Genomic DNA, 25,971 nt, shown 5'->3' on the forward strand with positions numbered 1-25,971 from the left:
GAGGCAGGAGAATTGCTTGAACCCGGGAGGTGGAAGTTGCAGCGAGCTGAGATCGTGCCACTGCACTCCAGCCTGGGCGACAGAGTGAAACTCCATCTCAGAAAAAAAAAAAAAAAGAGAGAGAGAGAGAAGGAGAGGAAGAGAGAAAGACAGAAAGAGAGAGGAGTTTGGGGGTGAGAGTGGGTAATAGGAAGCAAGTTTTTGTACATTTATATTTTGTTGTATTCTATTTTACAAGAAGTATATTTACCTATAAAAACAAAAGTAAATAAAAAGCCCCATGGTTGAAAGACACACTTATTTATAACTCTTAAAGTTCAAAGAAATTAGAAGAGTTCCTCCTCCTCCAGTTTGCTACATGGCGGGTCTTCTCACCACATCACAATCCTGGGACACAGGTTACAGGAATGCTGCTCAGCAAGTGGACACCAGCTATTCTGTTAATCTTTGGCAATGGCTTTCCAGCAGGAGAGATGTACCCTTGAATGGTGTAATTATTAAGTTTATTGGAGAGGCTGCTTTCTTCATCTTGTTTTGGAATCACTTAATTGAAGAATGATTTATTCAATTGATGTATAAATCCCTTTTCTCTGAACTAGGGAAATTGCCATCTCAAAACAGAGCCAGTGGTCATCTTTCAGGAAGATTTGAGGCTTGCCCTCACTCTCAGCCTATTCACAGGGCCCTAGGTCTAATAGCCAGTATATAAAACAATCTCATAGCCTATAATATCATGAAATTCACAGTTCTTACCCCCAGATGTCTCATAGATGTGTGATTAGGGACCTATTTCAACTCCCACTCCAATCCCCAACACACAGAATCTGGAGAATAACACTTGAGGTCTGACTTCCCAGATTCTTTAGAACAAGACACCTGTATAGTTTTCAGATTTCTCTTCACGTGACCAGTGTAGCAATCTGAAGGTCTGGAAAATGACATATTTTCACCTCTCTTTTAAGGACATTTTTTTCCTTTTAAATAAATAAAAATAAAAAGAAAAAAGTAGGATGCATATAAAGAAAGTTTTTCTCTTTTAGGGCTTTCATACTGAAGTTATGACAACACTGAAGAATTTAATAGGTACAGATTTTCCAGGTGTCATTATGGATTCAATTTCAATTGCATTAAATTTCAGAAAGTTTAATATATATTAGCAAGTCATAGCATATTATTATTTGGAAACTTTTTTCATTGTGAACAAAATCATTTATTTGCTCTTTATTTTATTTTTTAAAAATAATTTCAACTTTTATTTAAGATTCAGGGGGTAAACGTGTAGGTTTGTTACATGGGTATATTGTGTGATTGCAAACATCATTTAGTGATGTGTCTGATGTAATGCCAAGTCCTCATCAATTCAACTTCACAGTTGCTCTTGAATCAATCCCATAGCGACTGCCCTTATTTCGGCTAACCTGGACTCTTTTAGAGGTGGTTGAACTTGTTTTCTGATCTTCATTTGCTGTCTCCATTTTATGATCTTTTTTGATCTTGCTGGAAAATTAATCTTCCTAAAACACAGTTTTGAGCATGCCATTGTATGTTAAAACATTTTCAGCACTTCTCCTTTTCTTATTGAATAAGTCTCAAAAGTCCATACCCCTTAGCCTGTCCTTCTGGGTTGGTAGCATAGCACCTTGAAGGAACCTACCTTTCATGCCAATAACTTCTCCAATAACTTCCATAGATTCTAAGTTCCAGGCAAACTGAATTAGCCCTGTATTTCCCAAACAGTGCTTTACTTCTTCTCTAGGTTACCTTCTGACATATTATGGTTGTAATTTGAAATTTCTTCAGACCTCACCAGCCTCAGGATGAAAATAGAACCACATTGACATCAATACCCAAATTTCACTTCTTCATCAGACACAGAAGTCCAAACCTCTACCAAGTCTCCTCCCAGATATTTATGAGAATCCCAGCAAGGAAAGATATTAAAGTGGTATCTAAACTGGCCAGGACTGCTGCTACTTTGTTTTTCTGGGTCCCAGGGAACCTCCCATTGTTTCTGGTCAGTGCCACTGGGCACCATGTGCACCCCAGGCCCAACTGGTGCCATCATGGGCAGAGTGTGGAAGAATGGCTCTCTCCCTTTTATGTTGCTATCTGTTATGATGGCATGTCATAGCAGTGTTGCCTGGGCTCCAGTGTGTTACAGAATATAGGAGAAGAAGTCTCCCATCTTTTATTTTATAGCACTGTCTCTCCCTTGGAATTAAACTTGCACCCAATGGTTGCACAGCACAGAATCACCACTTCTCCTTCCTAACTCAGGCTTTATTCCTGGGTCCAGCAATTCATGCTGTTTCTAGAATGAGTCGTTTCATAAGAGGATTCTCAGGGCCCTGCAAAAAAATTTGTGTTAGACCTTTCTACGAGTTTACTAGACATGTAAAGATACATATACATCCAACTCCCGACAGGGCATCCAGTTGATGTGGTTAATAGGAGACATCTTAGCCTTCATGCAAGGGGACTTTCCCTTTGCCTCCCCCACCACTTATGATACATACTCAGACATTCTAAATCTTAAAGATGGACTCTGTTCAGGCAGGTTTTCTGTTTACAAAAGAACACATAACATTTATATAAAGTTTAAAAACAGGCTAACTCTCCCCTCTGTATATTATGTATAGAACACATATGTTTGATTAAACCATAAAAGAAAGCAAGGGAGAGGAAGGGGAATATCAGGGAAGGATATGCGAAAGGTTTTACCCATATTGGTAAGATTCTATTTAGGCTGAGTGGTGAATCACAGATGTTTGATTTTATTATTCTCTATAATATGTGTATGTATTGCATATATATAAATTATATCATATTCAAATTTTTAAGTATAAAATATTTCACAACTAAAAGCCTTGACCAAAAAAGGCATTTAAGTATTAGTCTGCACTCCTGCATTTGTTTCCTATACCTTTGTTTCTCTTTCTTCATGCATCTGCTTGGTGTTTTTTTTTTTTTTTTTCGAGATGAAGTCTCACTCTGTCACCCAGGCTGGAGTGCAGTGACGCGATCTCGGCTCACTGCAACCTCTGCCTCCCAAGTTCAAGTGATTCTCCTGCCTCAGCCTTCCAAGTAGCTGGGATTACAGGCACCTGCCACCATGCCCCGCTAATTTTTGTATTTTTAGTAGAGATGGGTTTTCACCATGTTGGCCATGTGGGTCTCGAACTCTTGACCTCAGGTAATCTGCCCACCTTGGCCTCCCAATGTGCTGGGATTACAGGCATGAGCCACGGTGCCGGGCCGTGCTTCTGCTGTTATCTACAGTGATCTCCAAGTTCTGAAGAACCCTTCTCATGTTTGCCTCCCTTTTCTTATCTCAAGGGCTGCTCTTCTGCTTTCTTTTGTGATTTCCCCTGTGCTTCCTTCCTGATTGCTAGTTTCTTTATTCAGCTCGTGTGAATTTGCTTTTCACCTCTTTGGATTGCACTGCCAGTGTTTGGCAGTTCAGTTACTTTCCCCTCTTTGTTTTTGTTTTCTGGAATAGTCTACTTACAAGAATCACGGCTATTAGACCAGAGTGCCTCTGGGTTTTCTATTTCCTCTTTTTGGTGATGTTTGATAAAGATGCCATTTCAGATATCTTATTTTATGGGCTACTCTGTAAACAACTGTGGGAATTGGAGTTTTGGCAGGCTTTTAAGAGATGTCAACACTGCAATGAAGTGGAGGCAGCCCTTAAGAAAAATGCTTTCTTAAAAGCTTCTCCTTGGGGAATTTCTGCTGCTATCTACCGCAGCTAAGAAGGCCTAGAATAAACATCCATGGAATACTGTGGAATACATGGGATATCATGTAGCCATTAAAAACGATCATGGAGATTTTTATTTGTCAACATGGAAAGATGTTTATGACATATTAAGTGAGAAGCACAAGTTATATAGTATGTATATGTGTAATATTTGTAAATAATATATATGATCTCATTTTATTTAAAGCCTTCTATATTTAAGTGCATAAACATTCATAGATAAAACTAGAAGAGTATACATCAAATTGTGAAAAAATATTAACAATGGTTATCTTGGGATGGTAAAATTTGGGGGTGATTTTGGGAGGTTAAATTTATATGGTTTTCTCTATTTTCTAAAGCACTTGAAGTGAATATATATGGCTTTATAAAAAACAGCATATTAGTATCATTTCGATTTTTTAAAAAGAGGCTTTTGGTGAGATTAACAAATTTCTCTTTTAAAGATTTCATTTCTTTCTTTTGAAAAAAACTATCTGAAAGTATTATTTCTCCACCATTTAGCATTTAGCATAACACTTGAGCAGATTTTACGGTTAAAAATCATGAGTATTCTATGGATTGTATTGGTGCACACGTATAGACAATTGCAGTAAGTTTTAAGTCCAGTTTGCCTTCCTCAGGTTGTGTGGTGAAGGTCCTCCTTAGAGATAAGGGAGCGGGAAAGATGGGCAGATTCAGCCTGGAGCCAACATCGCTGGAGTGACAGTGGGGTGGACACAGCGGTCACCGAGAAATGGCCTGAGGGAAGGCAGTGCAGCCTCCTAGGGTTGCGTGATTCCATTCAAGGAAATGGAGATGTGTGAATTTCCCCTGAGGGCCTGGCAGGGCACTCAAGGTGGAAGTAAAAGCTGCCCTAGCACTGTTTCATAGGATAGAAGTATGCTCCACTGTTCCCACCTCGACTTCAAAGACACAGTCAGTGGCGGTGGCAGTTGTGGCAACTATGGTGGTAAGGTGACCAACTATCCTGATTTGCCAGGGACTTTTCCCATTTTAACACTGAAAGTCCCCCATCCCAGGAAACCCCTCTGTCCCAGGTAAACCAGGATGGTTGGTCTCCCTGTACTGTGGGCACATCAACATGATTGGGAGAGGTACCTCACTGGGGCAGCGAAAGCTTGTGGAGGTGATGGCAACTAAACGAGAGGAGGCAACAGTTGCCATGGTGACGATGGTGTGGTATTAGGAGAGATGCCAGGATGTGGTGGTGCCTCTGGCAGTAGAAACCTGGACTCCAAGTGAAGAGTCGAACCAACAGCTCTTGCAAGAATGGCTTTTCAGGCCAGACATGCTTGTAATCCTAGCACTTTGGGAGGCCAAGGTGGGTGGATCACCTGAAGTTAGGAGTTTGAGACCAGCCTGGCTAACATGGTGAAGCCCTGTCTCCACTAAAAATACAAAAATTAGCTGGGCATGGGGGTGGGTGCCTGTAATCCCAGCTACATGGGACGCTGAGGCATGAGAATCACTTGAATCCGGAGGTGGAGGTTGCAGTGAGCCAAGATGATGTCACTGAACTTCAGCCTGGGCGACAGAGTAAGACACCATCTCAAAAAAAAAAAAAAAAAAAAAAAAGAATGGATTTTCAGTTTTCCCACTGTTGTTGTAACCAGGAAATCCAAAGCATTGGGATGGAGGTAGGGGCCAGTAGTGGTGGCTGGGACTCCAGGAATTACATCCAAAGAGGCCACATATCTCTTAATGATCCCTGTGTACTCACATCCCTTCCATTGTCCTTGTCTCACACCTGGGATGGGGAAGTATTAGCTGGCACTTTCCAAACTCTACCCTTCTTTATACAGCTTTTAGGGGCTAGAGTCACCTTTAGCTTTTTACACACATCATCCTTTATCTTTCTTGTTCACGTTCCTCTTTTTTAAAAAAGATATTTGATTAAGATCTTTAAGACCTGAAACCATAAAAATTCTAGAAGAAAACCTTGAAAAAACTCCTCTGGACATTGGTCTACATAAAAAATTTATGACTGACCCCAAAAGCAAACGCAACAAAAACGAAAAAGCTTCTGTACAGCAATAATAATAATAATAATCAAAGTAAACATACAATCCACAGAATGGGAGAAAATAGTTGCAAACCATGCATCCAACAAAGGATTTATATCCAGAATCGACAAGGAATTCAAACAAATCAGCAAGAAAAAAGCAAATAATCCCATCAAAAAGTGGGCAAAGAACATGAATAGACATTTCTCAAAAGAAGATATACAAATGCTCAACAAACATATTTTTAAAAAGTGCAACATTACTAATCATCAGGGGAATGCAAATTAAAACCACAATGAGATATCACCTACCCCAGCCAAAATGGCTATTATTAAAAAGTCAAAAAACAATAGATGTTGGTAAGGATGTGGTGAAAAAGGAATGCTTATATGCTACTGGTGGGAATGTAAATTAATACAACCTCTACAGAAAAGAGTATGGAAGTTTCTTGAAAAACTAAAGGTAGATCTACTATTCAATCTGGCAATCCCACAACTGGCTATTTACCCAAAGGAAAAAAAAAAGTCATTAAATCAAAAAGATACATGCATGTATATGTTTACTGCAGCACAATTCACAATTTCAAAGATACGGAATCAACCTAAATGCTCGTCAACTGATGAATGGATAAAGAAAATATGGTCTATATACACCATGGAATGCTACTCAGCCATAAAAAAGAACAAAAGAAGGTCTTCTGCAGCAAATTGGATGAAACTGGAGGCCATTATTCTAAGTGAAGTAACTCAAGAGTGGAAAACCAAATACCACGTTTTCTCACTTGTAAGTGGGAGCTAAGCTATGTGTATGCAAGGACATACAGAGTGGTATAATGAACATTTGAGACTCAGAAGGGGGAGGGTGGAAGTGAAATGAGGGATGACAAACTGCTTATTGGGTACAAAGAACACTACTTGGGTGATGGGTGCACTGAAAATTCAGACTTCACCACTATACAATTCATCCACGAAACCAAAAGCCACTTGTACCCCTAAAGCTATTGAATATATATATATATATATATATATATATATATATATATATATATAAAGATCCTCAGTGCTTAAAAAAAAATCAAGTGTTTTTTTAAAACTTGCCAGACAATGGAATATATTTTATAGAAAAAAGTCGATTGAGTAGTTTCACTGAGGGGGGAAAAATCAGCGGTTGTTAACGGCCACAAATTAAGGATTGAAAACTAGCACTGTGGATAGAGAGGAAAGAGTCCACAGGCCTGTATGTTGGTTAAAACAAGTCCTGTGGTTCATTGGTCAATAAACAGTTTTCAGTTAGATTCTTTGAGGGTCTGGCATACCTGAGTCACTCAAAATTTATGGTCCTAATCAGCCACAGCAAGTTAGAGCCAGTTATGATGAAACACAATGTTCAGTTTTACTGTTTCCTGAGTAAGTGTTGCTCTAAAAATACTTCCTTTTATACTTTACAATCAGAGCTGAATTTGCCAGTTGAGCATGAAGGTTTCTTGTAGCCAGCCCTCCTTCCCTCCACCTCTGGATAAATGTGCTTCTACTGAAGCTGCTATTTTTTGTTTATTTGTTGTTTTTGAGACAGGGTCTCACTCTGTCACCCAGGCTGGAGTGTAGTGGCACAATCACAGCTCACGGCAGCCTCAACCTCCTAGGCTCAAGCAATCCTCCCACCTTAGCCTCCGGAGTAACTGGGACTACAGGCGTGTGCAATGATGCTCAGCTAATTTTTAATTTTTTTTTTAGAGACAGGGTCTCACTATGTTGCCCAGGCTGGTCTCAAACTCCTGGGCTCAAGCGATCCTCTAGCTTCTGCCTCCCAAAGTGTTGGGATTACAGGAGTGAGCCACTGTGCCTGGCCTGAAGCTATTTTAATCCATGCCTTATCCACTATTCTTTGGATTTTGCAAATTCCCTCCTTTTATTCTGGACAAACAGTACTTTCCTCCGAATTTCAGAACTGAGATCTAGTCTTGATCAATATGAGTTTTCTCTAATATCTTTGTTTCTTCTTTTTTTAAATTGACGAAGGCAGACTCTCTAATCTCAATGTTTATCTCTTTAGTTTCCTTCTAGGCCTTCCTTCACAGCCAGGTCCCCACAGTGAAATCTGTCCTTAGCCCGACTGTGCCATCTGGGGCTCTCTCAGGGAGACACTGGTTTTGCACTCCAGGTCATTGTTTCTTTTAGGTGCATAATAGCATAACATGATAGCACATCTGCATTTAATTATGATTCCGTCTTCCTGGCTCCACGTTCACAAATTTCTAAGCCTTTGGAGAGAAGGAATATTTGCTACAAACATTGGCTGCAGTGATGATGTTGTCATCTGCTTTTGATTTCCTAGATGTAGCCATAAACAGATGCAAAGTGTGGCTAAATGGTTGGGAGTGGAGTGTTTGGACCATCTGACAGGGTGTAGATAGGACTCTCCACATGTCTGCAGTCATAATTTTGTCCATTTTTTTAAAGTTTTTGTCTTTAAAAATATGCCTCATCACTTCTTTTTCTTCCTACACTGAACTGGCACAGAATAAATAGAACCTTGACTTTGGTTTCACAATGTATGTGGTGGATTTCATAGACTTTTGTGTTTCATAACACAAAAATGTTTGACCTTTGCAAATGATTTCTTTTCATCTTTAGGTCACAGAGCTTTCGTGTTGATATATTTGAGAGGGGCAGAGAGTAATAACACAGGGTAATATGATGTAAGGAGGACAAATGCCTTTTTCTGTTACAAACCACACACCTCCTCTGCCTCCAGCCAGTGCAATGCTTTTGACCATAAACTTCGTTGAATCTGTCCATGTAGCCTAGGGTCAGCCACTGCTGAATCATTCTCCCAACTACAATGCTCCCTGGAGGGTTCATTACAGCACTCAAAAGTTTTGATGACTGGCACTTTTGGCATCTTTTTTTTTTTTTTTTTTTTTGTCGTGGGCTTCAGCGGCCCCAGCTCCTTTCCAACACCCTACTTTCCCTTGCTCAAGGGTTACTTTAGGGTTGATGATTACTGAGGACGCTCAACAGAAGCTCAGATGTTTGAGGAATGCAAGTTGTTATAAGATAAGGTGCTTTCTTGCACTTAGTTAACTTCAGACATCAAGACTTGTGTTGTTAGGGTTCTTGCTAACAGAACAATACACAGAATAATCTGTAAACTTAATAGCACAAGAGATGGCATGTTCCAAACATCACCAAAGGCAGCCATAAAATCAGGGCCTATTTTGAAAATTGTGACTGATATTTATTAAACTAATGTCAACCAATTATACTGTCATAAAAAAGTCAGAAATGATGTTCATTGTCAAGTAATTCCTTATCTCAGGATAATAAAAGGCAAGCTTAGGGTACATTTTGTCAGATGACTTCAGGGTTTTATAAGTATTAATACATTAAATCTCATAATGTATAAGGGTTAAGAAAATAGTTTGGTCATTTCTCTGTGTAGCCTGTCTGGTTAACTGTTTATATATTCCTACTTTTTAACTTACTTATTTATTTATTGAGACAGGGTCTTGCTGTCTTGCCCAGGTTGGAGTGCAGTGAGCTATCATCAGTGGACTGATCAACCTCCACCTCCTGGGCTCAACTGATCCTCCCACCTCAACCTCCTGAGTAGCTGGCACTATAGGTGTGAACCACCATGCCCAGCTAATTTTTAATTTTTTTGGTAAAGATAAGGTCTCACTATGTTGCCCAGGCTGGTCTCGAACTCCTGGACTCAAGAGATCCTCCTGCTTCAACCTTCCAGAGGTCTGGACTTACAGGTGTGAGTTGCCACCCCAAGCTGTATTTCTTTCTTTCTTTTTAAGACAGGAGTCTTGCTCTGTTACCCAAGCTGGAGTGCAGTGGCATGATCTTGGCTCACTGCAACCTCCGCCTCCCAGGTTCAAGAGATTCTCCTGCCTCAGCCTCCTGAGTAGCTGGGATTACAGGCATGCAACACCATGCCTGGCTAATATTTTGTATTTTTAGTAGAGGCAGGATTTCGCCATGTTGCCCAGGCTGGTCTTGAACTCCTGAGCTCAGGCAATCCACCTGCCTTGGCCTCCCAAAGTGCTAGGATTACAGGTGTGAGCCACCTTGCCTGGCCCTAACCCGTATTTCTATCTTTTAATCTATGTAACTTCTCTGTGTCTCAATTTGTTTCTGTAAAAGTCACTGGGTCCAAGGCAAAACGGTGATGTAGGTGAAGTTTGAATTTAATGTCTTCCACTTCTTCCTCATCTTCATGTGGGGGTCCTCAGGTTGGGGTGAAGAAGTAACAAAAGTGAGAGTGTCCAGTTCTTGCTCTCAGCTACTGAATAACTTGTAATGAAGGTATTACCTGAGATGCTCATGTATGACTCACCCTAGGAATATACGTATACTTATTTGTAAATTTTTACTTTGATATAATACTAAGTTGCAGAAAGTTACAAAAATAGTATAAGTAACTCCAGTTTACCCTTTACCCAGATTTTGCTCTATTTATTTTGTCAAGTGCTTGCTCTCTTTACTTACGTGTGTATATGGATATATATGATGTATATTTTTTTTCTGGCCCATTTGAGAGTAAGTTGCAGACATCATGCCTCTTTACCACTAAATACTTCAATATGTATTTTCTAAGACACAAAAGAAATCTCTGATGTAAGAGATTACATAACTGCAGTCTAATGATCAAAACAAGGAAATTTAACATTGATACAATATTCTTATTCATATTAAGTTTATGGCCTATATTAAATTTCATAAATTGTCTCCATAATGTTTCTGAAGTCTTTTCCGTCTGTTCCAAGACCCAGTCCAGGAACACTCTTCATACTTAGTTGGCATGTCTCCTTAGTCTTTTTTAAACTGGAACAGTTCTTTAGTCCTTAACTTCCATGATCTTGATATTTTGAAAAGGCCAGTTGTAGACCGTTCCTCAGTTGGAGTTTGTCTCATGTTTCCTCAAGATTAGATTCAGATGCATTTTTGATAGGAATGCCACAGAAGCGATGTTGAGTCCTTCCTGGTGTACCATGTCAGAAGGTTCATAATGGGGGTAATATATCTATTTTTTTTTTTTTTTTGAGACAGAGTTTCACTCTTGTTGCCCAGGCTGGAGTGCAATGGCATGATCTTGGCTCACTGAAACCTCCACCTCCCTGGTTCAAGAGATTCTCCTGCCTCAGCCTCCCGAGTAGCAGGGATTACAGGTGCATGTCACCATGCCTGGCTAATTTCGTACTTTTAGTAGAGATGAGGTTTCTCCATGTTGATCAGGCTGGTCTCGAACTCCTGACCTCAGGTGATCTGCCCGCCTCAGCCTCCCAAAGTGCTGGGATTACAGGCATGAGCCACTGCACCCGGCAATATACCTATTTTTTAAAAGAGGACTCTTTTTGAGAATATGGGAAAGTACTCAAGTCCTAAAGGAAAATATATTTAAAAATGAAATGGGAGGGTATCTGTATTTGAGCCAGGCATCTGATCAAATTCTCTCTCAAATCCCTCGAGGCAAATTGTCACTTACTCTGGTTATTTGTAACATGGTTTATCCCGGTATTACCTCATCTATTAATTCACTTGCTTGTTCATTCATTTAGTCAAATATCCTGGGTGCCAGAAAACTGTTGCAGGTGCTAAGAATAAGCAGAAAATACAAAACCAGAAACAAAACCCACCAATCCTCATGGGCTTCTATTCTAGTAGGAGAAATACCCAATAAACAAATGAAATCGGTTATATAGTATGTTAAAAGGGAGAAGGATCACGGAGAAAACATAAAGCAGGGAAGGCATGACAGGAAGTGCCAGAGGAAGCTATAAGATTAAAAGAGGTGGTCAAGGAAGGTCTTCCTGAGAAGACAACATGGTAAACTACAGGCCCCCAAGCTGAGCCACGTGGCTTCTGGCTTCTTTTGAGGATGCAGAGTTTAAAAGGGCATTAAGAGAAAGATGATACAAATTCTAATATTGTATCATCTATAATTTGCCCATCCAGTAAGTTGTTTCACACCTCAGGGGCCAGCCAGACAAGAGAAAGGCAACGGTGATTGTTATTCATTGACATTTAGAATATTGGGTGGGATGGGATTGGGAAAAATCCCAGTACAAAGTTTCAGAGAATTAAGCTAGTGCTTGCTAAGTAGTTCGTTTATGTTGCTTACAGAGCTAGCCACTGCTTTCCCCAGCTCTGGCTCAAGGATGGGGAAATCCTCTGACAATGTCATGTGCAAGAAGGATGTTCATCTTGCCTCCAAATCCAGTATCAAAAAAGTATGAATGGGCCGGGTGTGGTGGCTCATGCCTGTAATCCCAGCAGTTTGGGAGGCTGAGGCCGGTGGATCACTTGAGGCCAGGAGTTCAAGACCAGCCTGGCCAACATGACGAAACCTCCTCTCTTATAAAAATACAAAAATTAGCTGTGTGTCTGTGGTCCCAGCTACTGGGGAGGCTAGACAGGAGAATCACTTGAACCCGAGAAACAGAGGTTGCAGTGAGTGGAGATGGCGCCACTGCACTCCAGCTTGGGCGAGAGAGTGAGACTTTTATCTCAAAAAAAAAAAAGTGTGAATGGCAGAACAGAAAATATATGATAAGAAGAAACAAGAAGAATGAAGGCAGCAGTATCTTAAAGAACAATAATCATATGAAAATAGATTGCTTATGGGAGATGAATGTGTAAAGAATGGCCTTAATTTCATTTGTGAGGCCCCACCAGGAGCTAAAAAAGGAAACAGAGAAAAAAGAAAACAGGAGAGAATGAAGACAAATTTAAATGGCAGAAAGAAGCTCCATGAGAAAAATATGCCAAAGATTACATAAACAAAAAAAATTAGCCCTTTGATACTTAGGTTAGAAATATGAACTGCATTAAATGTCACAAATGGGATCATGTCACTGCAGATTGAGACTGTCCTTTGTTTGGTCTTTCTGGAATCAATGCAAGTTCAGTTCCCACTGATGAGGCAGGTAGGCACTAGACATGATTTATTTGTTTCAGAATTTATATAGAGGACAAACAAGGAAATAAAATAACGTTTCTCTTTATTTTCTCAGTTAAAAAAAAAAGAAGTAAATAGATCTTCATTTTCAGGTTGCCTGGAGCAATTGCTTTCCACATTTGACACAAGAAGGAGAATTTTGCTTCATGTCACAGTGTCTCCAAACTGAATCTGTTTATGTCCACATATCCTGGAACAGGAGCTGCATATAAGATGATACAGGGCAACAGGTCCTCTTGCTTGGTGGAAAATGATTCTTTGAATGAACTTGTTTAGCTAAGTCTCTGCCTGCCCTTTGCTGTCAGCAAGCAGAGGCAGCTAGAGATCTTCCTCCTCCTTCATCCTTGCTGCTCTGCAAGCTGCCTCTTCTCCAGCACTCTCATTCCTGCCTTTGGCTGTTCCTCAATCCCATGTGGCTCTCTAGGCCTGTCATGCTCTTATATTACAAATCCATAACAACTTCCCATTTTTTGTCTTTTAAAGACTGAGAAGAATGTCATTTTCTTGTGGTTCTTCTCAACTATGTGGGTACAAAACATGGATTTCACAATTGCTTTACTCAGGGTGCTTCCCATAACACCACGTCTTCAGGTGGGCAGAGGGTAGTGCAATGCTGGAGTTGAATTATAAGAATGTAGAACACTCACTCCAGATCTTCCTGTATTCCTGCCCACTTTGTCACAGGCAGAACAACGTAGGAGTGGAGATGTGATCTCCAGAGCCACACTGTCTCGTTCGAATCCTGGCCCCATTGCAAACTATCTGGGTAACTTCGGGAGGTTACTTAACCTTTCTGTACCTTAGTGCCCTCAGATGTAAAGTGAAGGTAGTAAGAGTTCATTCCCCCTTATAGGATTGTTATAAGGATTAGATGGGTTAATATTGGGAAATCCCTTAGTGTAGAGCCTAGACATAGTAGGAGCAATATTAAGTGTTTGTTAATTAAACAAAATATGTTTTGAAAGGATGGTTTTGTGGGATAGGAAGGTTTGGTTTAGGGCAGTGGTTGGCCTTTGTTCATCATAATGTGACCTTGGAGCCAAACTTCAGTGTCCAGAGGCAGTCTCTGAACTACAGCACATCCCACAAGGATGAGTATAATAGGATATCCTACAACAAAGTTTGCTGTATTTTCTGAACAGCGTTGCAACTCATACAAGAGATACACGGCACTCCAGAATAAATAGAAATACTAATAATCAGACAACACAGATAACTAACTCATATGGTTCATATAATCTTCCCTAATCCTCCAACAACCCTTGGAGGTCAGTGTGGCCGGTGCTGCTGATCAGCCACCGATATTCACTTCCCTTTTCTTTTATAATAGAATGCCTGAGTTTTGTCAAGCCCATGGCCACCCAGCCAGTGACTACATTTCCCGGTTTCCTGTATAGCTAGGCATAGCCATGTGACTAAATTCTGGCCAATGGAATGTGAGTAGAAATAAAGTGTGCTATTTCCAAATTGTGCCCTAAAAAGGAAAGGACAGGGGCTCCCTTTTCTCCTTTGTCCCCCTTCCCACTGGCTGGCATGCAGTTATGATCAAGTGAGCAGCTACGTTGGACTCAGACATGGAAGCTATGTTATTGAGGATGGCAGAGCTGCCTAACTAGCCCTGTACCATTTAGGTCTGAAATGCTTTATTGTGAGAGAAATAAGCTTTGATCTTGTCTATGCTATTTTGTTGGTTTTTTGGGAGGCTCTTTTTGTTATAGAAGCTTGGATGATACCTAATATAGAAGGCGTTACTATCTCCATTTTACAAAAGCAACATGGTAGCTTAGAAAAATTAAGTGACTTGCCCAAGTTCACACAGTTTGTAAATGGCCATGGTGGGATTTGACCCCAAGTGCTCTGATGCTAGCGCTGGGGCTGTTAACCATGTACCATGCTATTTGTCTCTTGAGCCCTACTAGGTAATGATCTGGGTTTATGGTAAAGAAAGGGAGAAGAGAGATACCTGTTCCGTTCCCCCTAGTTGACCATTCCTAGCTATGACCAATGGTTCCACCCAAACATGTATACTTTATAACTATTCATTTCTCCACAGATGCATAATTGTGTGTGCTCTCAGTCCATAATGAATGTGTTGATTGTCTATGAGGTTTGACTTTTTATTTTTATTGTCAGAGTACAAGAACCCATGTCTGGTTTCTGCAAACAGACTTAAACCCAAGGTCAAGCCCAGGTGCAACATTTAAAGCATAAACAAGGGAGGCAAGCAAAATACCTCTAAGACAGCAGCACTGGAAAAATAACTTCAATCCAAGCATGTGAATCCCAGTAGTTAAACATGACTGGTTGACCCAAGCCTTGCAGGAGCCCAGAGGCAAGGAGGGAATGTGGGTGAGCCGCAGGAGCTTAAGCTAGTCAAAGTCAAGTTCAGAGGCCAGTGGACCTGCACAAACTTGAAAAAGGCTCAACACCTGTTGTAAATATTTGCTTGCTACTGAGTCCTACTCAAGCCATCTCCATATCACCATGAATGAAGTCAGACTTTTAGGGAAAAGTGGTTAACAATCTGTTTGGATTTCTGCAGTAGCAGGGTGGATCATATAATGCTTACTCCTGACACCACGCCTGACACCTATTCAGTTTCTCAGCTTTACTCAAAGCCTCCATGACTTAGCAGGTTCAGGTTAGGCGACCTTCTTAGGTAATCCTAACAACAGCTGGCCTTCCCTTCTCTCAGCACTTTTTCCCCGTGTTATTGCCTGATTCTTTGTCTATGTCCACGTCCTTTGCTGCTGTACTCCCAGAGCCCAATAGGCAGGGGGCCCAGGACACAGCAGACATCCAGTATATTGGATGACTCCCATGGGTTAGTGGTTATGGCTGAACATAACACGAGAGGCCTTCTCTCTCAGAAGAATGTGATGAAATATGCAATTGATGAACATCCAGAATCCAGATATTCACCTATCTTGAAAATTGCACTTCCAATCCACACTCTCAGTGCCCGTGACAGTATAAACTAGCTCGAGTATTGCAGAAAACAATCAACAACATGTCACAAGAACCTTAAAAAGTTCAAATGACTTGAACCAAAAATGACCTCTGAAAATAGGTCCTAAGGAAATAAATACAAATGTGGAGGAAGGATGTCACTGTACTGTTATAGAAGAAAACAATTTAAATGTTCTCAGTAAAGGAGTATGTAAATAAAGGAATAGTCCTTTGATTGCAAATTGTGTAGGCATAGGAGAAAAATATCACATTTTGGAAAAAGATTTAATGACTTGGAAAAAGTTTTATCTGATAATGTTAGGTGGAAAAAGCAGGATATAAGATTACGTATTCTGTAGGATCCATTGTAAAACTCTCTCTCTCTCTCTCACACACACACACACACACACACACACACACACACTCCTTTACATAAAGAGAGAAAATATTGGTAAAAATGTTACCTGTTTATCATAATCTTTGAATGATTGTTTGATATTTTATCCTGCATTTTCCAAGCCTCCATTAGTAAGTATAAAAAATAAGTTAAGGGCCGGGCGAGGTGGCTCACGTCTGTAATCCCAGCACTTTGGGAGGCCGAGGTGGGTGGATCACGAGGTCAGGAGATCGAGACCATCCTGGCTAACACGGTGAAACCCCGTCTCTACTAAAAACACAAAAAAATTAGCTGGGTGTGGTGGCGGGCACCTGTAGTCCCAGCTACTCGGGAGGCTGAGGCAGGAGAATGGCATGAACCCAGGAGGCAGAGCTTGCAGTGAGCCAAGATCGCGCCGCTGCACTCTAGCCTGGGTGCAGCGATTCTTCTGCCTCAGCCTCACGCGTAGCTGGGATTACAGGCAAGCGCCACCACGCCCAGCTAATTTTTGTATTTTTAGCAGAGACAGGGTTTCGCCATGTTGACCAGGCTGGTCTTGAACTCCTGACCTCAAGAGATCCACCCGCCTTGGCCTCCCAAAGTGCTGGGATTACAGGTGTGAGCCACCAGGCCTGGCCTATGTTTCCTTTTTTTGCAAACACCAGATCAGTAGCATGGCACGTAAGGCCGAGGCGGGGAAAGGCACATCCATGTTCTTCTCCTCAGGATAGCTCATGCTATGGCCATCACCAGACACCAGAGGACATCTGGGTTGCCTCCTCCCAAGTAGGCAATTATTCATATTAAAGCGGGAAAGATACGGTGCAGCCAAATAGGCAGAGCAGAAGGTATGTGCCGCTACTGCATATAACACCACTGCTACTTTTTTAAGCAAATCCCACCTTCTTCTTTTGCTTGCTCAAGCCTGTTCCACAGTGAACAGGAGTCACGGAGCTATGGTGATGTTTACTCTCTTCTCTTAAAGCCAACAGCCAATACTGAATTGTAACTCTCTTTGTTTCTTGTCGTGTTCTTTTCTCTTCCTTTTTGCCTAACTCTGAATTTACCTCACAAGGCCACTGTGAAGAGAATGAAACTGAAATATGTAGAACATTCTTGGCCTCTCTGAGGATGGGTGGAATCAGAACAGAGTAATTACCCCTTGTGCTGTCTTGTATGCCTGTCATCCAACAACACATAATGTTCATTCTCTCCATTCTTTTCTTGCAATACTGATGAAATAAAATTTGTCTATAAAGATTCCTAGCTGAGTACTCAAACGTTTTTCTTGAACATTTGTTACATGGTCTACTTTGCAAGCTTGGTTTCAAATTTGGTGATACCAGGATTAATAACAGCATGTCTTGTGCCAGTATATTTTATTTTCATTGAGTTCTGAAAATTGACTTCAGAGAACAGCATTTTTTAAATAACATTTTTATTTATATCAATAAAAATACCCATGAATTCATATGACTAAAATATTAAAACCTAGAACCCAATTTGTTTACCTAACCAATCACTTGCAATTACCTTTAGGTAACTGTATTGGTTTGGTTTCAAGTATTTTTTAACTAGGGCTGATTTTTAGAAGTGTTTTCATTTAAGCTGTAATTATAGTCGATAGAACTTCCACCTAATATGTGACTTTTTTTAATTTTTAATTTTTTTGAGATGGAGCCTTACTCTGTCACCCAGGCTGGGGTGCAGTGGCACGATCTTGGCTCACTGCAACCTCCGCCTCTTGGGTTCAAGTGATTCTCTCGCCTCAGCCACCTGAGTAGCTGAGACTACAGGCGTGTGCCACCACGCCCAGCTAATTTTTGTATTTTTAGTAGAGGTGGGGTTTCACCATGTTGGCCAGGCTGGTCTCGAACTTCTGGCCACAAGTGATCCACCTGCCTCGGCCTCCCAAAGTGCTGGGATTACAGGCGTGAGCCCCCGCACCCAGCCTCCTATGTAATATTATAAATTTATTGTCATTACTTGTAAGCCTGCCCTTTATTTTAAAATACAAGATATGACAAGATCAGAAACCAGTCTTGTTTCTCCATTTCTTTCTCTAGAAATAATTCTTTAGGAATTCAAATCCATAGTAACAAAAACAAAGGAAAAAAAAACATGCTGGACAGTGTTTATATAATGAACAAAGGTTAACATATGACTCCAGGTCTCTTATTTATTTTGTTGATATTTGTGTTGGTTAGTTAAGAAGATGATTTGCTCGATTATTTCAACATTTATTTATTCAACAAACTGTGGACTTTGGAGATGAACAGCTGAAGCTAGAATCCTGACTATCCCTTAACAACTGTGTAACTTTGGGCAAGTTATTTAACCTCCCTATACCTCTGTTTCCTAATCTGTAAAATGAAGATAATATTAGTATCTAACTCATAGGGTTGTTGGGAGGGTTAACTAAGCAAATATACAAAAAGCTGAGAACAGTCCCTGGTATATAGTAAGTGCTCAATAAATTATGGATGGGAGGATCCTGACCCACATGGAGTTTACAATCTTGGCAGTATGGATCGGGCAGGTAGAAAAAGACACCAAATTACACAGCCAACAGCATCTTTACAACTGTCTTTAATATAGGAAAAGTATAGGGCGCTAAAGATCAATTTGTGGCTTTCTTTTCCAATGAACTGCTAAAGTTCCACTTTTATGCCCAAGATTCTTATCATACTTTTGTAATATCAAGAACAACATGTGAAGTTTCCACTATTATATATCCACCCATTATATGTAGTTGTACTGGAAAAAATTAAAAGCGGATGACTTTTAATTTGAAGATGATGGTATATACTATGTATATATATTAAGGTGCTCAAAGATAAATCCTAGCACCTGAGGAGGTGTAGAAATCATTCAAACTCTTTGATTACAATGACAAACTAGTCAGTAACTTACTAAATATTGTACTACATATTACTAAGTATTTTACTCTTCAACATAGCTTTTTAAAGACACAAAGCTTTTCAAAATTCCTGCTTACCTGGGAGTAAAATTTGGGGAAGCAGATTTCTCCAGTGTTTAAAGAAGCCAATTTGGCAGTGTACCAGAGTTGAATACATTTTTTCCCATCACAAGGGAATACATTTTTCCCATCTAAGTTAAGTTGTTTTTCTCTGGTAAAGGAGGAAATCAACACCCATCTGTACGGAGATAAACGTTTCAGAGTGTTTTTATATTAAATAATTAGTATACTAGTCTAGCAAGTGATAATCCACGAATAAGTTAAGAAGAGCTAAGAAAGAAGAAGAAAAGTATCCATTCATCCTTTGGTTGCAAATAATACTTACATTAGCGTATGGCAAAATTTAATTTTATACAGAGTAATTTAACCCAGGATTGCTGACTTTTTAAGAGCTGAGAAAGCATAGCTACGGAGCGCAAGGCCCCACCCAGCAGGGTCTAAGTATTCCGTGTGCAAAACTTGCAGGCCACCAACGGCCGCGTCCCAGGGCGGCCTGAAGGATGCTGATAACCGGGAGCCCCGCCCTGGGTTCGGCTATCCCGGGCACCCCGGGCCGGCGGGGCGAGGCTCTCCAATTGCTGGGCCAGAGCGGGACCCCTCCTTTCCGCACCCTCCTGGGTATCTCCGGGTCTTCAGGCCTCCTTCGGAGAGCCCTGCTCCGAGCCCATTGGGCTCCAATCTTGGCCTGCCTAGCGCCGAGCAGCCAATCAGAAGGCAGTCCTCCCGAGGGGGCGGGACGAGGGTGTGGTGCTGATTGGCTGAGCCTGAAGTCGCCACGGCCGCAGGGCAACAGGCAGATTTGCCTGCTGAAGGTGGAGACCCACGAGCCGAGCCCTCCTGCAGTGTTCCGCACAGCCAACCGCACGCTATGGCTGACAGCCGGGATCCCGCCAGCGACCAGATGCAGCACTGGAAGGAGCAGCGGGCCGCGCAGGTACACTCTGTGCTCCCCGAGCGGGCCCGAGGGTCCGTTTAGAAAGCGGGGGCGTCGGCAAGTAAAGGCCCGGCTTCCCCCGGGGCGGCGCTCGGAGGGACTGTACCGCGGCTCACTGGGCAGGAGGATCCCCTTCGGTGCAGACGGACTCTTACATTCGCCGGAGCAGGGGAGGGGGGTTCGGGTAGTGGTGCGCGGGACTGCAGGCTTTGTTGTCCGCGACAGGCTCGGGTGGTTGCTTCAGAATTTTGCACTTTTGCCAACTGGGACAGAGGTCGCAGCTTGGGGACAGAATGAGGGCTCATGGGGAAAGAGGCAGAGAGCTGCAGCTGCAAGGAAGTCAGTGAGGGGAGAAGTGGAACCAGGCTCTAACGGTGCCCTTCTTGAAATACTGTTTACACGCTTTCATAGTTGTGGGGTCCCAGCAGGGCAAGGATTGTGTTTTACAATCTTGATGTCTCCAGCACCAGTCACAGTGGCTGGTACGTACTATGCACATTATTAAACGACTAAATAAAAGAACTTTTACATCCATTGTCTCATTTGCACTTCAGAATGTCAAGCCTAGCATTTTAGAGCTGGGGGGTGACATTAGGGATTGGTTAATGCGTTTATTCTATTCTTTGAGCACCTGTAGGTGCTAGGCACTGTTCCGGGGCAAGGTGTACAAATTCCAGTGCGGTAAGAACAACACCCTTGAGAAGCTGAGAGTCTAGTCTGGGAGACGAGACACATAAACAGATGACTACACACCAGCGTGGTGAGGGCTCTAATACAGGTTATCTGTAGAATGTAGAGGGAGTGACCAGGTGGGCCGGACAAAGCAGGTGACATTTGAACAGGAATTTTTTTAAATGAGTAGGATTTTAACTTGGTGGTGGGGGAGGCATTCCTGGCCTGTGCCCACGGGTGCAGAGTCTCAGAGGGCATCTATGAGGAGGTTGGATTAGATGAGACCGCATCTGGTCTGAGTCTACTGTTGGCAGATTGGCCCAGGGAGTCTAAAGGTCTTGCCCTGTTCCCTGGCTGCTGGTTAATGGTAGAGAGAGGACTGCAGCCCTGTTTTCCCTATTCTGCCTAGTGCTCTTGCTCAAAACTGAGGTTCGTGAACTGGGGTATTAATGCTAAGTGCTCATGGATTGCTTTAATGGTTCCCTGTTTGGGAAAAGGCTGCCATTCTCCTCCAAGGGCCTGGAAAATCTCCCCTCTTGGCCCTGTTCTTTGTTATATACCATTAGGTTGGTTCATGAGCTCTTAAAGTAAACCAGAGAGAGGTAGAGTCTTAGTAAAGGATGTGCCACTACTTCGTGGCAGAGACAAGGTTAGAATTCAGCTTCTTGGACCCAAGACTCTTTCCTTACCCAGTGGGTGCAAATCCTGGTTCACACGGAAGTTTTCATGAATACTTGGTGAATTGAGAAAAGTGTGGACAAAGTAGTGAGATTTTTACAAAACAAAATATTTTCTTTTTCTTTATTTTTCTTTTTTTTTTTTGAGACGGAGTCTTGCTCTGTTGCCCAGGCTGGAGTGCAGTGGTATGATCGCCACTCACTGCGAACTCCACCTCCTGGATTCAAGCAATTCTCCTGCCTCAGCCTCCCGAGTAGCTGGGATTACAGGTGTCCACCACCACACCCAGCTAATTTTTGTATTTTTAGTAGAGATGGGGTTTCACCATGTTGGCCAGGCTGGACTGGAACTCCTGACCTCAGAAGATCCGCCCGCCTTGGCCTCCCAAAGTACCGAGATGTGTGAGCCACCGCACACGGCCAATATTTTCATTTTTAAAGGACTCCCCTTTATTCTGAGACTAGCTGCCTTCTTCCTTGTTTGGGAGAATCATGAACTGTTGAAGTCCCTGCTGTTGATTTACCTTACATAGTTGCCCATGTGAGAAATGGCTGACTCAAAAAGCACATCTATAGTTGGGAGGCTCTTAATTGAAATACAGCCATCCCCTTTGTCCATGACATCTCAGGGCACTGTGTACATCGTCCTGATTGGCAGTCACATTGATGTCTTATTGTTCCTCAGTTTTAGCTGCTCTTAGTAAAAACCGCTTACTTCTTTTAGGCACTTCTCCCTCCCCCCAGGGCCCTCCAAAAGGAATTATGCATATGCCTTATAGCCCATATAATTTTCAAACACTTTTTTTAAATGAAAAATTTCAAATATTCAGAAAAGTTGAAAAAATTTTGCAGTGTATATCTATATATCTGCCATCTAGATTCTACAAGGAACATTTTGCCCTGTGTCTTTTATTACGTTACTCCATCTGTCTGTCCATCCTTTAATTCATTCAAGTTGTTTCATGTATTAGCAGTTTGTTCTTTTCATTGCTGAGTAAGATTCCATTATTTGAATATACCACCATTTGGATATCCTGTTGCTGGACACCTGGGCTATTTAATTTTTTTTCTATTGTAAGTAAAGCTGCTGTGGCTGGGCATGAAGGCTCATGCCTATAATCCTACCACTTTTGGAGGCTGAGGTGGGAGGATAGTTTGAGCTCAGGAGTTTGAGACCAGCCTAAGCAACATGGTGAAACCCCATCTCTACAACAAATAAAAGAAGTGGCCAGACATGGTGACACATGCCTGTAGTCCCAGCTACTCGGGAAGTTGAGTTGGGAGGATTGCTTGAGCTTGGGCTGTGGAGGCTGCAGTGAGCCATGATTACATGACTGCACTCTAGCCTGGGTGACAGAGGGAGACCCTGTCTTAAAAATGAAAAATAAATAAAGCTGCTATAAAAATTCTTACATAAGTCTTTTTGTGCACAGGTGGTTTTATTTCTCTTAGGAAATACCTAGGAGTAGATTTATTGGGTCATAAGGTAAGTGAATGTGTTATGAGAAACTGCTGAGCCTTTTTCCAAAGTGGTTGTACCATTTTATACTTCATCAGCAGTGTATGGGAGTTCCAGTTGCTCCACATCCTACCAACTTTTGGTGTTGTCAGTCTTTTACTTTTAGCTGTTGGGTGTGCAGTGGTATCTCATTATGGTTTTAATTTGCTTTGCTCTGATGACTAATGATGCAAAGCATCTTTTTACATGTTATTGACCATTGGTATATATTCCTTTGAAGTATATGTTCAAATTTTCTGTCTTTTTAAAAATTGAATTGCTTTTAAATTATTGATTCATAGCCCATATTTTAAGTTCTATCATGTGGAATCATGTGTAGGCTAAGTGTTATAATAATAAATCTCAACATGTATCATGGTATAAACATATTAGAAATTTATGGCCGGGCGCGGTGACTCACACCTATAATCCAGCACTTTGGGAGGCTGAGGTGGGCGGATCACCTGAGGTCAGGAGTTCAAAACTAGCCTGACCAATATGGAGAAACCCTGTCTCTACTAAAAATACAAAATTAGCTGGGCGTGGTGGCACATGCCTGTAATCCCAGCTGCTTGGGAGGCTGAGGCAGGATAATGGCTTGAACCCTGGAGGCGGAGGTTGCAGTAAGCCGAGATCCTGCCATCGCACTCCAGCCTGGGCAACAAGAGTGAAACTCCATCTCAAAAAGAAAAAAAAAGAAATGTATTCCTTTCCTACATGAATGGCCCAAAGTGGTTTGAGGCTGAAGGAGGTGGGTGGGTGCTCTGCTTCCCACAGTTATTGAGGGCACCAGGCTGAAGGAAGCTCCCCCTTGGTCAACACATGGCTTTTATGGGCGTCACTGTCCAGCACAGAAGGCTCAAGAGCATGGAGAAGGGTATATGAGTGTGGGAAGGTTTAGGGTCCAGGGTCACTGCCACTTACATTCTGTTGGCTAGAACTCTGTTACAGGCCACACCTGGGGTAGTCTACCCCCTGTCCAGGAAGCTGACTCTACTATATTATCCAAAGCGTACATTTCATATTTGGTGAAAATCTGTCCAGCCATTTTCTTGTGATGCGGCAATGGACATGCAACATAATTTCTTTTTAAAGAATATGTCATTTTTACTTTCTGACATTAAGATATTCTGTTAGAAAATTATGACAGTAACAGATGGTATTTAAAAAAAATCTCCCCTTGCTTGGTAAATGCTTTTATCTAAGTGGGCAGCTTTGTGCTAATATGCTCTCTTCCACTTCCCAATTAGTTTTGATGCTTTACTGATCTAGGAGAGCTTTACGGTTTGGGACTACTATAGGAGAACACTCTGTTGCCACCTCTCTCAAGAATCAGAGTGTCCTATTTTGGAAACACAGTCAGCCAATGTGAAAGCAATTTATTGGGCGTATCTTCTGTGGTCAGATTTGGTTTGCTGACAGGTGAATTGGGAGTTTTGTAAACTTTAATAAGTGAGCATTGAGTCAGATGTGTTCATGAGTATGACCTCGATCCACTTAAAAATTCTTATTTCTTTTTCTCTCTTGGCAGGAGGGAGGTGGTTGTGCAGGTATTCCCAGCCACTTTGAAGGGAACTTAAATGGGAACTTTATTGCTCGCTGCTTAGAATGCCATGGGCTCTTCTTTTGAGATACTTACCTTTAACCCATTTCCTGTTTTTTTTTTTTAAGTGCAGCTTGCTGCCAGTGCTCTTTTCTTGGGGGTAAATGGGAAATGTTAATAAGTAGCCTCTGATCCCTTTAAAATGGGAGAATTTGACCATTTGAAACCTTACCTTTTTATACAGTTCTCTTATTACCTGGGAGAGAGGTTAAGTCTTAGACTATCCATTTCTGTCAGTGAGTTGCCTATGCATTATAGCCTGTGAGGGTCTACATTTTTTTAGGGTAACCCTGGTAATAACTGCGTTGATGTTACACTGCCAACATTTGGGATGGAGAAGGGGTGACTGAGTGACTTAACCCTTGGTCCACATGTGCTTTCATTTCTCCTGAAATATACCTAGGTATGGAATCGCTAAGTCATTATGTGCAGTGGGAGAGACTATGGGAGATGGGACAGAAATTTTTAAGGTTTCATTTCTTTTTCTTAGCTTTTGCATGGTGGGTAGGTCTATGCAAACCTACCCTCAAAGTCTGAGGAAGCTGAGAGGCCAAAGAAAGAGGCTGACAAATCAAGTTTCTCAGAAAGAAATGTTTAATACGGACTTAGGACCAGAAACCATGTCTGTGTCTTGCGTGTTGGCGGACAAGATGGTGGATCCCATACCATTACCCCTCAGACCCAGGGCTTAATACCATAGGGAAGGGCAATTCAGAAGGGAGGTATGGCATGACTGAAGTATGATAATGTCAAGGTTGTTTGACCTCAGGGCAGGATTTATAGTAAATAGGGGCTCTTTCACAAGGAATAATAGATAAACTGGAAATCTTAAAACTGGAGTTAATCAGAAGTCAGCATGGTGGATCAGTATCTAAGATGGAATTGCTTTAGCTTCCACAGCAGTCAATATCTAGACCACCCTTATTATTTTCCCACAGACTAAGAAATTTGAAGGTCAGGACAGTCTTTGGTTTCCTGTAAGTGGGTGTATACGTTGTAGGCACTTGAATCTTTGTTGAATAAATGGAGAATGTTAGGCAGTTATTTGCTAGAAAACGCTAGGCACATTCTTTATCACAGAATGAAAAGACGTCATTATGACTCCTCTGGGACTGACGGGCAATTTGCATTAACCAATCTTTTAATTAAAAGTGGAAGAATATGTTTAGGTTCTTGAAACTTCTGTGAGTGAAGGGAACTACTAAGTGGAAAGTGTAATATGTTGATAAAATATTTCACCAGATGAAGCCAACGTTACTCCTCCCAGGAAAACTTCTTCATTTATGTATTAGCTCTGGCCAAAAGAAGCCTACAAAGGCAGCAAAGTCAAAATAGAATTTTACTTTAAGTCCCTACCTCTAATAATTGTGCTAGTTTTTAGCCAAGCTAATTTCTGTGGCAGTTTTCATAACAAGTTTGTCTAAAGGTGTTTGATCAGAATTTATAAATTAAAATATTTCTCTCATTTTTTGGAGGGGCGATGCAGGGAGAGGGATAGACTGTTGCTGCTTCCTCCTGCTTGTTAGAAAGGCTCTTGGCCATATCAT

The 25,971-nt window shown here is 41.6% G+C and overlaps 1 protein-coding gene and 1 pseudogene across 1 annotated transcript in view; both read left to right on the forward strand.

Annotated features, from left to right (window-relative positions):
- The first annotated feature begins 11,935 nt into the window (after positions 1 to 11,935).
- Positions 11,936 to 19,794, forward strand: LOC100608618 (corepressor interacting with RBPJ 1-like; annotated as a pseudogene).
- Positions 19,509 to 25,971, forward strand: part of CAT (catalase) — a 33,845-nt gene continuing 27,382 nt past the window's right edge. Inside the window, exon 1 of the mRNA XM_001147928.7 lies at positions 19,509 to 19,974. Coding sequence (XP_001147928.1) covers positions 19,909 to 19,974 — 66 coding nt within the window. The 5' untranslated portion in view covers positions 19,509 to 19,908. The remainder of the gene's footprint in view (positions 19,975 to 25,971) is intronic.

The sequence above is a fragment of the Pan troglodytes genome, chromosome 9, assembly GCF_028858775.2.
Source record: "Pan troglodytes isolate AG18354 chromosome 9, NHGRI_mPanTro3-v2.0_pri, whole genome shotgun sequence".
NCBI classification, from domain to species: Eukaryota; Metazoa; Chordata; class Mammalia; order Primates; family Hominidae; genus Pan; species Pan troglodytes.